The 14,024-nt window shown below is 42.3% G+C and overlaps 1 protein-coding gene across 4 annotated transcripts in view; it reads left to right on the top strand.

Annotated features, from left to right (window-relative positions):
* LOC148890840 (cadherin-4-like) overlaps positions 1-14,024 on the top strand; it is a 228,051-nt gene that overhangs the window by 202,189 nt on the left and 11,838 nt on the right. For 3 of the 4 annotated variants that reach the window (XM_089009849.1, XM_089009846.1, XM_089009848.1), the window contains 5 exons: positions 4,750-4,887; positions 8,546-8,731; positions 10,261-10,514; positions 10,967-11,118; positions 12,871-13,107. In XM_089009849.1, coding sequence (XP_088865975.1) covers positions 4,750-4,887; positions 8,546-8,731; positions 10,261-10,514; positions 10,967-11,118; positions 12,871-13,107 — 967 coding nt within the window. The remainder of the gene's footprint in view (positions 1-4,749; positions 4,888-8,545; positions 8,732-10,260; positions 10,515-10,966; positions 11,119-12,870; positions 13,108-14,024) is intronic. The other variant, XM_089009847.1, reaches the window with a different exon arrangement.

Raw genomic sequence — 14,024 nt, 5'->3', positions numbered from 1 at the left:
GTCTTCAGCTGACTGTAAGCTGTCTTGCTGGCTAGCTGTTGGCTGTCTGGAGATCTATATTCACTATTTATTTGATATCCATTAGCTTGCTAGCTAGCTATTAGCTGTCTAGCTGACTGTAAGCTGTCTGGCTGACTAGCTGTTGCCTGTCTGGAGATCTATATTCACTATTTATTTGATATCCATTATCAAGCTAGCTATTAGCTGTATAGCTGACTGTAAGCTGTCTACCTGTCTAGCTGTTAGCTATCTGGCTATCTATATTCGCTATTTATTTGCTACCCATTCACTAGCTAGCTAGTTACCTGTTAGAGGTCTAGCTGACTGTGAGATGTCTGGCTGGCTAGCTGTTGGCTATCTGGCTATTTATTAGCTATACAATAGTTGGCTAGCTAGCTAGCTTTCTATCTATTTTAGTTACTTCCGGGATGAGTGAACACTGGCTATGAATAGCTTTGAATCTTGCAACCTTTTTCCACATTTCACGCATCAAACATAAAGATATGATTTTTTTTGTCAAGAATCAACAAGTGGGACACAATCCTGAAGTGGAACAACATTTACTGGATAATTTAAACTGTTTTAACAAATAAAAAAACTAAATAGTGGGCCGTGCAATATTATTATGTTGTTGAATTAAACAGACATAGCCTGTTATCCTGTCATCTTAATCTAGGAGATCTGGCTTTGGACAGAATTTAGGACTTGGGAAACTCCTTCGTCACAGGAGTAATTTAGGACTTGAAACTCCCTCACAGGAAGAGCTCATTATCCAGGTTACAAATTTATAACTACAAAAAATAACTAAATAAAAGACAACCAATTAAAACATCGATGTTGTATTGCTTACCGCTGTTGGTGCTGAGAATGTACAGTGGAGTAGTATTCTAATCAAGAAAACTATGTTTTACTAATGTATCACTTGAATTAGCATATACTCTCAATAAATAGCTTGGAATTTGGACGTATGTCTTGAATGACTGCGTCCCCTGCCGGCAGTAAAAGACAATCTTCCTGTGATCAAGCCTTTGGCCACAACGTCCGATCAAACATCTTTGACACTCTCCATATTATCTTGCTTGACGATAAGGAATAAAATAAATCAATCAATCAACGGCTCCATTTTCAATTCACCTTCCAGTGATGCTAAAAAAGAAAAACAACAACAGCGAAACAGCGTGTTTTCCCAAGGCGAATTTCAGTTGCCTCAAATAAACCAACACACTCAGAAAAAGCCATGGGATTTGGGGACAAAGTGGCGGCGCAGTCTAATTGAAGCGCTCAGCGTTTCTACAGGATTCATTAGAGAGCCTCTCGCCGGCTTGCTTGGCCACTTTTGGACGACAAAGTGCTCTCGACCATGTGTGTGTGTGTGTGTGTGTGTGTGGGAAGCGTGCCTTTCCCACCTGTTCCGTCACACCGGCCCATTAGTCGATATGCACATGTGCGCTCTCAGAGCCATTAACGGTGCCACCAGGCCCAGATGAGGCGAGTGCCAGGACGCATCCTTCTCACCCCCAATCGGAAGGGAGCGCCACCTGTTGGCAGTCGTCACGCCACTGATTGCTCAGACACCGGCTTGGATCAATATTTGTGACCGGATGTTCGCGGATGTTCATTGTCTTGTCACCTCCCAGATTGACTATTGAAATTCAAACTCTGGAACTCACTTCCTCCCAACATTCGTAACATGGATTCTCTTCCCACCTTCAAATCCCATCTCCAAACCCATCTATTTAAAATTGTATGTTCTGTGTAGCTCTATCTGTTGTTTCTATTTATAATTGTATTTTATTTATTATTGTATCTATTCTTGTCTGTGACTGTAAAGTGTCCTTGAGAGCTTTGAAAGGCACTTAAAATGTAATGTAATGTATTATTATTTTTATTCGCTATCTATTTGTTATCTATTCGAGTTCCTCCGGGTTGAGTGAACGCTGGCGCATATGGCTGCCGCTGCTCACCTACAGAAAAACTTATCCTGTGACTGGAAAGTGACCTTGAGAGTTTTGAAAGGCGCTCATAAATGAAATGTATGGCTAGCTGGCTATATAGCTAGCTATCTAGTTGGCTATCTTGCTAGCTATCTAATTGCTAACTAGCTATCTGGCTGACTACCTAGCTTGCTATCTATTTGCTATCTAGTTAGCTAGCTATCTATTTGTTATCTATTCGCTAGTGAGCTAACCTTCTATCTATTTGAGTTTCTCCGGGTGGAGTGAACGCCGGCACATATGGCTGCCGCTGCTCACCCACAGAAAAACTTATCCTGTGACTGTAAAGTGACCATGAGAGTTTTGAAAGGCACTTATAAATGGAATGTATTATTATTATTAGTATTATTATTATTATTATTATTATTATTATATACTGAGCGTGCAAAAAAATGAATGAATAACTAGTTTTCAAATCTGAAGTGAAGTATAATGACCGTTATTGTGGTTTACATGGGGCAATTTGAAATGTTGGTTCGGACTTTAGTCAACATCATGGCACTTGCTTGATTTGCTTTCGTGGGCCGAATATAATGATGTGGTGTGCCAGATTGGCCCCCACTCCTTGAATTTATAATAATAATAATAATTATTATTATTATTATTATTATTATTATTATTATAATAATACATTTAATTTCTAAGTGCCTTTCAAAACTCTGAAGGACACTTAACAGTCACGGAATAAGAACTTTTTTTTTTGTTTTTAGCGGGTGAGCAGCGGCAGCCATTCGCGCCAGCGTTCACTCTGCCCGGAAGTCAAAAAAACAAAAAATAACTAAATAACAAATAATATGACAAGACAAAGACACAGAGAGTCATTCATTCTTCAGCACTTGCTGTACCCTCTTTGTCACATGAAGCAGTTCTAGTTGAAAGAGGAGAGGATCAAAGCATCCTTTTCAGCAGTGGCTCAAGAACTTCACTACACACAATATATCTTATTTTATGTATAATAAATGTGTTGTTGTGTTGTAATTAAAGAAATAAACTGTACGGTATAATAAAGTCGTTTTATTTACCTTTGTGATGGTCGTTGATGTAGTTGCGTCTTGATGATACCCGAGTAAAGTTGCCGCGCTTTCTTGGCGATAATACCCTCACTCACACTCTTTCCCACTGTTTCCTGCTAGCTGCTTTTCGTTAATCTATATCAACAGACGTTTTTCAACCTCTTCTATTGCCTGAGACCATTGCTTATCATACTGATACTTTTTTTTATTTGAGTGACGCTAAGTCACTCAAACGCATTTGACACCCGTGGTTTACGTTGTTTAGGTGCGACTCGGATCTGGTCATTCTGTTGCGACTCGGGGCAACAAAATGACAGATCTGCCTCGTTTTGTTTTTGCAAATGACTGGAAAAGATATGGACGACTTATCCGGGAACCCATGTTAAAGGACAACCGACACCATTTTTTGTTTCCTAACTGACATCAGGTCTGTGTAAGCTCTCAGTCGTACAGGAGTGGTCCATCGATGAGAAGGTTTCTTCAGCCGTCATCTGTACAAATTTGAAGGCTCCGGACGTTTCGCCTCCTATGCAAGAGGCTTCGTCAGCGAACTAAAGTCTGACTGGTCGTATCGGCCCTATTTATATATACCTAATGTCCAGACATGGCGGCGCCGGACCCAGCTATGATAGGTCCCTACTCTAACTGACATCAGAAAAACGTTTTATAGCATCTAAAATACCCAAAACACGCAGGCTGATATTTTTAGTTAAATGCAAAACACCAATAACAATGACCTGAAGTGTGCTAAAACCGCAACAAAATGAGCTTGGAACTGGGGCTATTCGGAAAGTCCCGCTCCCTTGTTCGTGACGTCACGCCAGGATACTCCTTCACAAACTGCCTTGCGCCAGAATCAAAACAATGGCTTCAGAGAATTCAGATTCGGAGAAGACGCTTTCTTATTACTCATACAGTTATGAATATGATTCAAATAGTTCTGAAAAGGAGAGCATAAATGTTTGCAATCGATTAAAGACGTCCTCAGAAAGTTTGTGTTTCAGAAAGTCACGCCCCCTTGTTCGTGACATCACTATTTGTCACACACTGCCTTGCTCCAGAATCAAAACAATGGCTTCAGAGAGTTCGGATTCGGACAAGATGCTTTCTTGTTACTCATCCAGTTATGAATAGGATTCAAATAGTGTAAATGTTTGCAATCGATTAAACAAGTCCTTCCGTATCAATTCGAGCCGTTTGGACTCCAATGTAGCGCCCAGAAAATGCACAAGATGGCGCACAAGCTCCGTTTGAAATGGGCTGATTTGTTCGCTGGGAATTTGTGTCAACGTACACCTTCTTTATGCGTGTTACCGCAATTGGTACACAGCAATTCACCATCGCGTTATTTATGTAGTTTTCCTTCTAGTTTTGCAATCAACATGGTGTTTTCAGATGAAAAAAGTACCCAAAATGCATTGTGTGTCGCTTTCTCGGTCAGGGGCATTCCCTCCGTGACATCACTTAGGTGATCGTCATCAACTGGAAAACAAGACTTCATGAATATTTAGCGCAAGTCCTAAAACGTAAAATATAGCTATATGCGGTGGAATATTTGTCAAATGCGCTCAGTAGAAGTCATTTGAAGTGATTTTAACAATTATGGACGCAACTTGTTCGGAAGCGTCGGTTGTCCTTTAATGCCGCCGCTGTTGATCTATTTGGAAGATTCAAAGTCATTCGTGTTCATACCCGCGCATGTTGATTGACATTTCCTCGTTTCTCTCTTCTTCTCTCTCCAGAAAGTCTCCCAGTACACGATTATCGTCCAGGCCACTGACATGGAGGGGAACTTAAACTTTGGCTTGTCTAACACAGCTACAGCACTGATCTCCATCACCGACATTAATGACAATCCGCCCGAGCTGACAGTCAGGACGGTGAGTCCAGAAGCAAGCAACCTCACAACTTGAGTGAATGTGATGGTGCGAAATGGAACAACGGGGGTTTCGGTTCGCGGGCCATGAATCAGGCTTTACTACAGGTGTCAAAGTCAAAGCCCGGGGGCCCAATCTGGCCCATCACATCAGTTTTTCGGGCCCAGGAAATCAAATCAAACTTGTGAAATTCCATAATGCTTGCTAAAGTCCCATCCAAAATTTCAAATTGTCTCATGCTAACCATAACAGTCATCATTTTTGACAGTTTGTTTTCCAAATTGTCCCTTGGTATAGACTCGTGGGCCATATATGACCATTTTGATGATTGCATCTGGCTCGCCGATAAAACTAAATACATGGAGCATGTGGCTGCCGCTGCTCACCCACAGAAAAACTGATCCAGTGAGTGTAAAGTGACCTTGAGAGTTTTGAAAGGCACTTACAAATACAATGGATTATTGTTATTATTATTAGCTAGCGAGCTAGCTTTCTATCTATTTGAGTTACATTCGGGTTGAGTGAACACTGGCGCGTGTGGCTGCCGCTGCTCACCCACAGAAAAATGTATCCTGTGACTGTAAAGTAACCTTGAGAGTTTTAAAAGGCGCTTATGAATGAAATGTATTATTATTATTATTATTATTATTATTATTATTATTATTATTATTAGATTCTCGCTTTTTCACTGTTCATTTCCTGTTTGGGCTGCAGTTGGCGCACAGCGCAATTTTGATTGGATGATACTGGCCGTTCATGTTGAAACAGGTAAACGCCCCTTTTAAATAAGCCCGACGAGTAAAAAATAGGACGAGTATCATACACTTCAGGTTGAATGGACCGAAGGATTCGCCTTTGTAGAGAGACAAGGTTCTGATTCTAATTTGCAATGAGACAATACCATCGATGAAACAGTCAAATGTCAGAGGCATTTTGACAAGCCCCATGCTAACGTTAGCATCAATATACTTCTCCGAAAGATTCTTTTCTTACAGTGGCGTTTTTAGGTGTTCAATTACCTAACATGTTTTGGCGTATACTTCCGCCGAAACGTGTAAGCAGCAGAACACCTAAAAAAGCCACTGTCTGTATGAAAAGAATCAGTTGTAAATTAGCTAACAAGTAGACAGTATAAACTTAACACAACTACGTCTGCGAGAGACAGCAGAAAGCAAGTGTGGAAGCTAATGAGCCGTGTGCAGTCTAGCTGGCAGTAACTTCGCCTATGGACCCGGCAACTTGACTTTCATTCCGATCGTTTGGCTGGATTTTTTTAATAATCATGAGGAACGGAAAACTATTCATATTAATGGTGAGTATTATCACAAAGTTATTTTAAATAATACATTCTGACATTTTGTTGAAAAGTGTTTGTTTGTTTGCGTGTGTGTGTGTGTGCGCGCACGCGTGTGTGTGAGCGTGTGTGCGCGTGAACTATTTGAATCATATTTATAACTTGATGAGTAACAAGAAAGCATCTTCTCTGAATCTGAACTCTCTGAAGCCATTGTTTTGATTCTGGAGCAAGGCAGTGTGTGACCAATAGTGACGTCACAAACAAGGGGGCGGGACTTTCTGAATCTGCCCAGTTCCAAGCTCATTTTGTGGCAGTTTTGGGACACTTTAAGTCTGTTATGCGAAAAAACGATAAAAGTTCACTCAGCCAGATCCAGGAAGGATATTTAGAGTTTTCTTAATTTGAAGTCACAACAGATGTCGGTTTTCGGCAGACCACAGGTAACACTGCTCTCCAGGCTGTCCTTTCTCCCCCTTCTTCTTCCTCGAAGTGACTCCCTCAGTCTGGTTTTAACGGTGGTTCACCTGAGCTTCTGGGCAATCAGGTCCCAGCTGCAATTGGCCATTTCCAGGTGGTTGCAATCACCTTCTCAGAGACAATTAGTGGTCACCCGATTCTACTGTTTTGGATGGGGAGAAATGCGTACCTTTCTCCCATCCAAAATCCAGAAAACACGAAATTATTTAACACTTCTTTTGGCGTCATGACAAAGTCATTTTTATTGGTGTTTTGCATTTGACTAAAAATATTAGCCTGCATGTTTTGGGTATTGTAGATGCGATAAAACGTTTTTCTGATGTCAGTTAGCAAACAAAAAAATGGTGTCGGTTGTCCTTTAAGTTTGGTCACCGCGCGGGTGGAAAAGACATTTGTATAGTAGACAGCTGGCAAGCTACTTGAGTCCCGTGAAGAGGAAGCTGTGAGTCAACAGCCGGCGGCAGATGCGCTCTCTAAACATGTTTACCTCTTCATCGGCGCAAACGTGCCTTCTTCGTTGGAAAACGGGAGCCCTTCATGTGTGCGTGTGTGTCGCTAAATTGCCACCAGGCAGCTCATGACAGGCTTGCTTCTGATAAGGCGTCCAGCCCACTGAGAGCGAGCGCGCTCCAAGGTGGACAGACAAACTAGGTGGGTGCGGACAGTCCCAAGATGAGGATGATGATGATGATAATAATAATAATAATAATAATAATAATAATAATAATAATAATAATAATAATAATAATAACAACAATAATAATAATGATAATAATAATAATACATTCCATTTATAAGTGCCTTTCAAAACTCTCATGGTCACTTTACAGTCACGGGATAAGTTTTTCTGTGGGTGAGCAGCGGCAGCCCGGAGAAACTCAAATAGATAGAAGGTTAGCTCACTAGCGAATAGATAACAAATAGATAGCTAGCTAACTAGATAGCAAATAGATAGCAAGCTAGGTAGTCAGCCAGATAGCTAGTTAGCAAATAGATAGCTAGCAAGATAGCCAACTAGATAGCTAGCTATATAGCCAGCTAGCCATACATTTCTTTTATGAGCGCCTTTCAAAACTCTCAAGGTCACTTTCCAGTCACAGGATAAGTTTTTCTGTGGGTGAGCAGCGACAGCCATATGCGCCAGCGTTCACTCAACCCGGAGGAACTCGAATAGATAACAAATAGATAGCTAATAGATAGCAAACAAATAGCTAGCTAGGTAGCTAACCAGTTAGCAAATAGATAGCTAGCAAGGTAGCCAACTAGATAGCTAGCTATATAGCCAGCTAGCCATACATTTTATTTATAAGCACCTTTCAAAACTCTCAAGGTCACTTTCCAGTCACAGGATAAGTGTTTCTGTGGGTGAGCGCCAGCGTTCACCCAACTCGGAAGAAACACAAATAGATAGAAAGATAGCCAGCTAATAGATAGCTCTCTATAGAGCCAATAGCCAGCTAGCCATTAGCGACATAGCTAGCTAATAGCTAGCTAGCTATATCACTAATATAAATATAAATTTTAATTCTGAATTTTGATATTTTTTTTGCATTTTCATCCATTATTTGATATATCTATCTCAGTCTATGTGTACCAAACATTTGTAACGGAATAGCGTGACAGTTTTACTGCTATCTAGCTATCTCTTTCTTAGCTAGCTAGCTATTAGCTATATGGCTCAAATGCTACAAAATGTTTATTTACCGACATGTTCCCGCGGGGAGGGGGGCACGCCTTACCGGTGCTAACAACCAAGTGGGAGCGATAGTAGGTAGTAATAAGTGCAAAGTGTTATTTAAAAAAATAATCAAGCCGTAGAATGTCGTTGATGTCGGGCCTTTGCGCTTTTTTTCCTCCTCTATGATCCCTTTGGAGCCCGCCATGCAGTTTTCCGGGGAGGTGCCAGAGAACAAGGTGAACGCGGTGGTGGCCAACCTGACGGCTGTGGACCGGGATCAGCCTCACAGTCCCAACTGGAACGCCGTGTACCGCATTGTCAGCGGCGACCCCTTGGGACATTTCACCATCCGCACCAACCCTGTCAACAATGAGGGCATGCTGACTGTCGTCAAGGTGACACTTCAAATCATCATTTGTTGTCATGTCATTTTTTTTAAAATTTTGCAGTCATAATGTCTTCTTGGCCTCCGCTGCACAGTTGTGTGTTGACTAGTCTGATGGAGTCCGAATGCGCTCTTGTGGTTTTCGTACAAAAGAGGCCTCATTAAGAATGTTAACTTCCAGGTCTTATGGAATATTTCTCTGTGCGTTCCTATTTTGGGATGCGGATTCCCGAGGTTCAACAGCCTTTAGGAAGTAATTCCGTCCAAACACGGAACTGGGGCTCTGTTTCCTGGTCCAGTGCAGGACTAACGTGGGAGGGGCAGGGGCGAGGGGCGGAGGGTCTTCCATATTTTGGTCAGAACAGGGGCCAGACTGTGTTGTGTTTTGTTTTATTTTGTTTGTTAATGTTTTTGTTAGTTAGTTAGTTAGTTAGTTAGTTAGTTAGTTAGCTAGCTGATTTTAAGTGGTTAGTTAGTTAGTTGTTTTGTTGGTTGTTTGTTTGTTATAGTTTGTTGGTTACTTTGTTAGTTACTTAGTCAGTTACTTGGGAATGTAGGTATGTAGGTACAGTAAAGTCTCGTTATATCGATATTCAAGGGAGTCCGAAAAAATATCGATATAACCGGGACTATCGATATATCCAACCCTGTTTGCATGTAATTTTCTCCGTGCGTGCATAGAAATAGTTTCGATATAACCGGGACTATCGATATATCCGATATCGATATAACGAGACTTTACTGTAGTTGTTTGGTATGTAGTTGACAGTTAGTTAGTTAGTTAGTTAGTTAGTTAGTTAGTTAGATAGCTGATTTTAAGTGGTTAGTTAGTTAGTTGTTTTGTTGGTTGGTTGGTTGTTATAGTTTGTTGGTTACTTTGTTAGTTACTTAGTCAGTTACTTGGGAATGTAGGTATGTAGGTACAGTAAAGTCTCGTTATATCGCTATTCAAGGGAGTCCGAAAAAATATCGATATAACCGGGACTATCGATATATCCAACCCTGTTTGCATGTAATTTTCTCCGTGCGTGCATAGAAATAGTATCGATATAACCGGGACTATCGATATATCCGATATCGATATAACGAGACTTTACTGTAGTTGTTTGGTATGTAGTTGACAGTTAGTTAGTTAGTTAGTTAGTTAGTTAGTTAGTTAGATAGCTGATTTTAAGTGGTTAGTTAGTTAGTTGTTTTGTTGGTTGGTTGGTTGTTATAGTTTGTTGGTTACTTAGTCAGTTACTTGGGAATGTAGGTATGTAGGTAGTTGTTTGGTATGTAGTTGACAGTTAGTTAGTTAGTTAGTTAGTTAGTTTCACAAATGTGGGCATCTTTGTGCGATTTAAGGGAAACATTTTGCGCTGATGTGGGTGTGAACACAGCTGAATTGATTTACCATCTTGTGAAGCGCTTCCTGTCATTACTTGCCGCCTGAGCCTCGTTGTTGCGCCGTTTGACCTGATCTCGAACAACAGGCCCAGTCTGTTGTTCTACATCAATTTTTTTCCCCTCCTTTCATCTCCTTTACTTGCTCTCCAGCCGGTGGACTTTGAGATGAACCGGGCCTTCATGCTGACCGTGGTGGTGTCTAACCAAGCTCACTTAGCCAGCGGCATCCAGTCCTCCCTTCAGTCCACAGCCGGTGTCACAATCTCGGTGCAGGACGTGAACGAGCCGCCCGTCTTCCCTGTCAACCCCAAAACCATCCGCTTCGAGGAGGGGGTTCCGGCAGGGACCACTCTGACCGTGTTTTCTGCTCAGGATCCCGATCACTTTGTTCATCAGATTGTCAGGTACTGACTTGTCGTGTCAAAGGATTCGTCAATTGTTATTCCGTTTTTTGGCCGCTACCTTCCACCAACTTTTGTATGAGGAAGTTCCATGACTGCTGGTGTTGCGATCGACTGAAATGGCGCCAAAGAAGAGAAAATCAACTCCGATGCTGTGCTAATTGGAATTGTTTGTCGTCAGCAATTGTAATTGTGGGTTTCTGCTCCGTTGACTTTGTCACATCGGTGATGACGAAACGTTCAGCTTTTCCTCGTGGGTATGAAGAGCAGTGAAGTCGAAAGAGGCGTTCAACCGCTTTGCACGATGTGTTTACGTGTTTTTTATGCTAATTAACCGCCACGGTATGTTTGGCAAACATATGTCGACGTCTCCATGCGGCTGCACTTTTCAAAATGGAATCACCTAATGGTTATTTCGCAACTACGCATGGACTTGTGTACTTGTGTGTTGAAAGGTACTCGAAACTCTCAGATCCCGCCAACTGGCTGCGGATCAACAGAACCAACGGCCAGATCACCACCATGGCCCAACTTGACCGAGAATCTGTGCACGTCAAAAACAACATCTACGAGGCCACTTTTCTGGCCTTCGACAATGGTAAGTCTGGTAAGTGAGGATGACCACGTTTGACGCGTGTCTTCCCTTTGGCCAAAATGTCCTTTGACGGATCAGCCACCAAAGTCAACCAAGTTTTTCTACTTTGTCTTTCTAGCCATAGGCCAGGGGTCAGGAACCTTTTTTGACTAAGAGAGCCATAAAAGTAAAATATTATACAATGTTTTTCACTGAGAGCCACACACACACACAAATTCCTGTTTCAATGGTTTGGTGAGGTCCGGATAACTCCAGATAAGGAGTGAGGACCACCGTTGCTGATAAGTTTAGAGAAGAACTAGTGTTACATTTGAACACTAAATGTTACACCATTTCCCACTTCAACTTCAACAAAGAAATAAAAAGTGGACTTTCATCACTTTGCTGCTGTGAAATGTAAATTTCTCCACTGTGAGACTAATAAAGGCATATCCAATCCAATCCAATCCAACTGAAATAACAGCAGGAGTGAGGTTTCTTTCTACATTCAAAGTCCTCACCCCTGTAGTGAATTTGGTTAAAATATGGTTTTACTTTTTGTGGTATGAACTTTTTCCTCTCATTAACCGCGCACACACACACACACACACACACACACACACACACACACACACACACACACACACACACACACACACACACACACACACACACACACACAAACACACAGTGAGTAAAAAGAGTGTGTATCCAAGTGAAATGAAAACACACACCAAAAAATCATTTTGGGCGAATTTGTGAGGACCTCTCTGAAACTTTAACAGATGCATATATAGACCCTCTAGAAGCCTTTAGAATGAAAAACTGGTGGAGACCGACCAAAAGGTCCTCACTTGTCAAAAATGTCCTCACTACGTATGGTATAAAATGTTAGTGGTTTTCACAAGACTAGTCATACAAACACACACACATACACACACGCACACGCATGCACGGAAACATGCACGCCTGTGATGTCAACAAAATGTCAGAATATATTATTTATAATAACTTTGTGAGAATACTCACCATTAATATGAATAGTTTTCCGTTCCTCGTGATTGGTAAAAAATCTAGCCAAACGATCGGAATGAAAGTCAAGTTGCCAGATCCATAGAAGCTACTGCTAGCTAGCCTGCACACTGCTCATTAGCTTGCACGCTTGCTTTCTGCTGGCTGTCATAGAAGTATATTGATGCTAATGTTAGCATGGGGCTTGTCAAAGTGCCACTGAGATTCAACTGTTTCATTCATAGATGAAAGAAAAGGTTTCTTCAGCCGTCATCTGTACTTCTTTGAAGGTGTCGGACGTTTCGCTTCATATCCAAGATGCTTCTTCAGCGAACTAAAGTCTTGCTGGTAGTTTCGGCCCTGTATATTTCCCTACTGTGCCTGACTCTGCTATGATTGGTCCCTGCTCTCCCGTTGGGGGGAGCAGAGGACTACTCCCTGCGGCTCCACTGATTACTTATATTGTCCTGACTGATTACTTGTATTGTCCTGCCTGAGTATGAGGTCTACAACTGGACTGATTGCCCCATTTGCTCTGGTATCGCCTCATCAGCATAACTAAGCCTATGTTGCCTAAGCAGTCTGTTGTACAAACGATCCAAATTGAACCTCACACCACCATATCGGTTTAGTGAAGTGATTTTACAAATTATGGATGCAACTTGTCCGGAGGTTTCGGTTGTCCTTTAAATCTCAGCTCGATGACAAAGTTTGGACCGAGCTCGGCACCTTCCGCACATCTTGATCAAGCTGCTGTATTTCCCGCCCCCGCAGGGTCGCCTCAAGCCAGCGGGACGGGCACCCTCCAGATCTACCTGATCGATGTGAACGACAACCCGCCAGTGCTGATCCCCCCGGAGGCCCAAACGTGCCAGCGGGCGCGGCCCAACTCCAGGATCAACATCACCGCGTCGGACGCCGATTCGGACCCCAATGTGGGCCCCTTTGGTTTTGAGCTGCCTTCCTTTCCTCCCAGTTTGCGGCGCAATTGGACCATCACCAGACTCAGCGGTAACGTCGCACTCGTTGGTCTCCCCATAACACGTGAGATTGCGCCATTGCGAGTCGTCATGTCAGATGGAGAAGGTGCTCGGCAACTACAGTGATACCTCGGTTTACAAACACTTTAGCTAACGAACTTTTCACCTTACGAACGTTAAATTTGCGAGAATATAATCTTGGCATACGAACTAGTTTCCGGGAAACACATGGAGCGCCACAAGGAGTGATGTGTCGTTAGCGTACGAGCCGGTTCTTGGAGCTCCTGAAATGGCAGCCGCCTTTTCATTCCCTCTATTCCCCACCCCCAGTCTTCGGTTAAAGCCGCACGTGATTGGTCAAGATTCGCAGCAGGACACACACAGCAGTGAGCGGGGGGGAGGGGATTAGAGAAACAAACACACACACACAGGAAAGGGAGACGTACGGCAGAGGATTAGGACCACTGAAGAAAATAAAATATGGTTGGCAAGATTCTCACTTTATTCTGACTTTATTCTCAGAATTGGATTGGATTGGATTGGATTTGCCTTTATTAGTCTCGCAGTGGAGAAATTTACATTTCACAGCAGCAAAATTGGATTGGATTGGATTGGATTGGATATGCCTTTATTAATCTCACAGTGGAGAAATTTACTTTTCACAGCAGCAAAGTGATGAAAGGAATGAAAGTAGAAAAACAAAATACATGAGCTGCTGGAAAGGCAGCCACTCTCGCGGCGCCGTCTTGAAGTGAAAAGAACAAAAATCAGAATCAGAATCAGAATCATCTTTATTGCCAAGTATGTAGAACACACAAGGAATTTGTTTCCGGTAGAACACGCTGCACTAGTATCGTTGTCAAAAAAACTGCTAAGTGGCACTATACAGTTCCATTTTGGCTACTGTTGAAAGAGTTCAAAGAGTTAATGGCTTGGGGGAAGAAGCTG

Source organism: Hippocampus bargibanti, linkage group LG12 (genome assembly GCF_051943395.1).
Source record: "Hippocampus bargibanti isolate YZ-2025 linkage group LG12, ASM5194339v1, whole genome shotgun sequence".
Taxonomy (NCBI): Eukaryota; Metazoa; Chordata; class Actinopteri; order Syngnathiformes; family Syngnathidae; genus Hippocampus; species Hippocampus bargibanti.
This window is presented reverse-complemented; position numbering and strand designations above follow the sequence as displayed.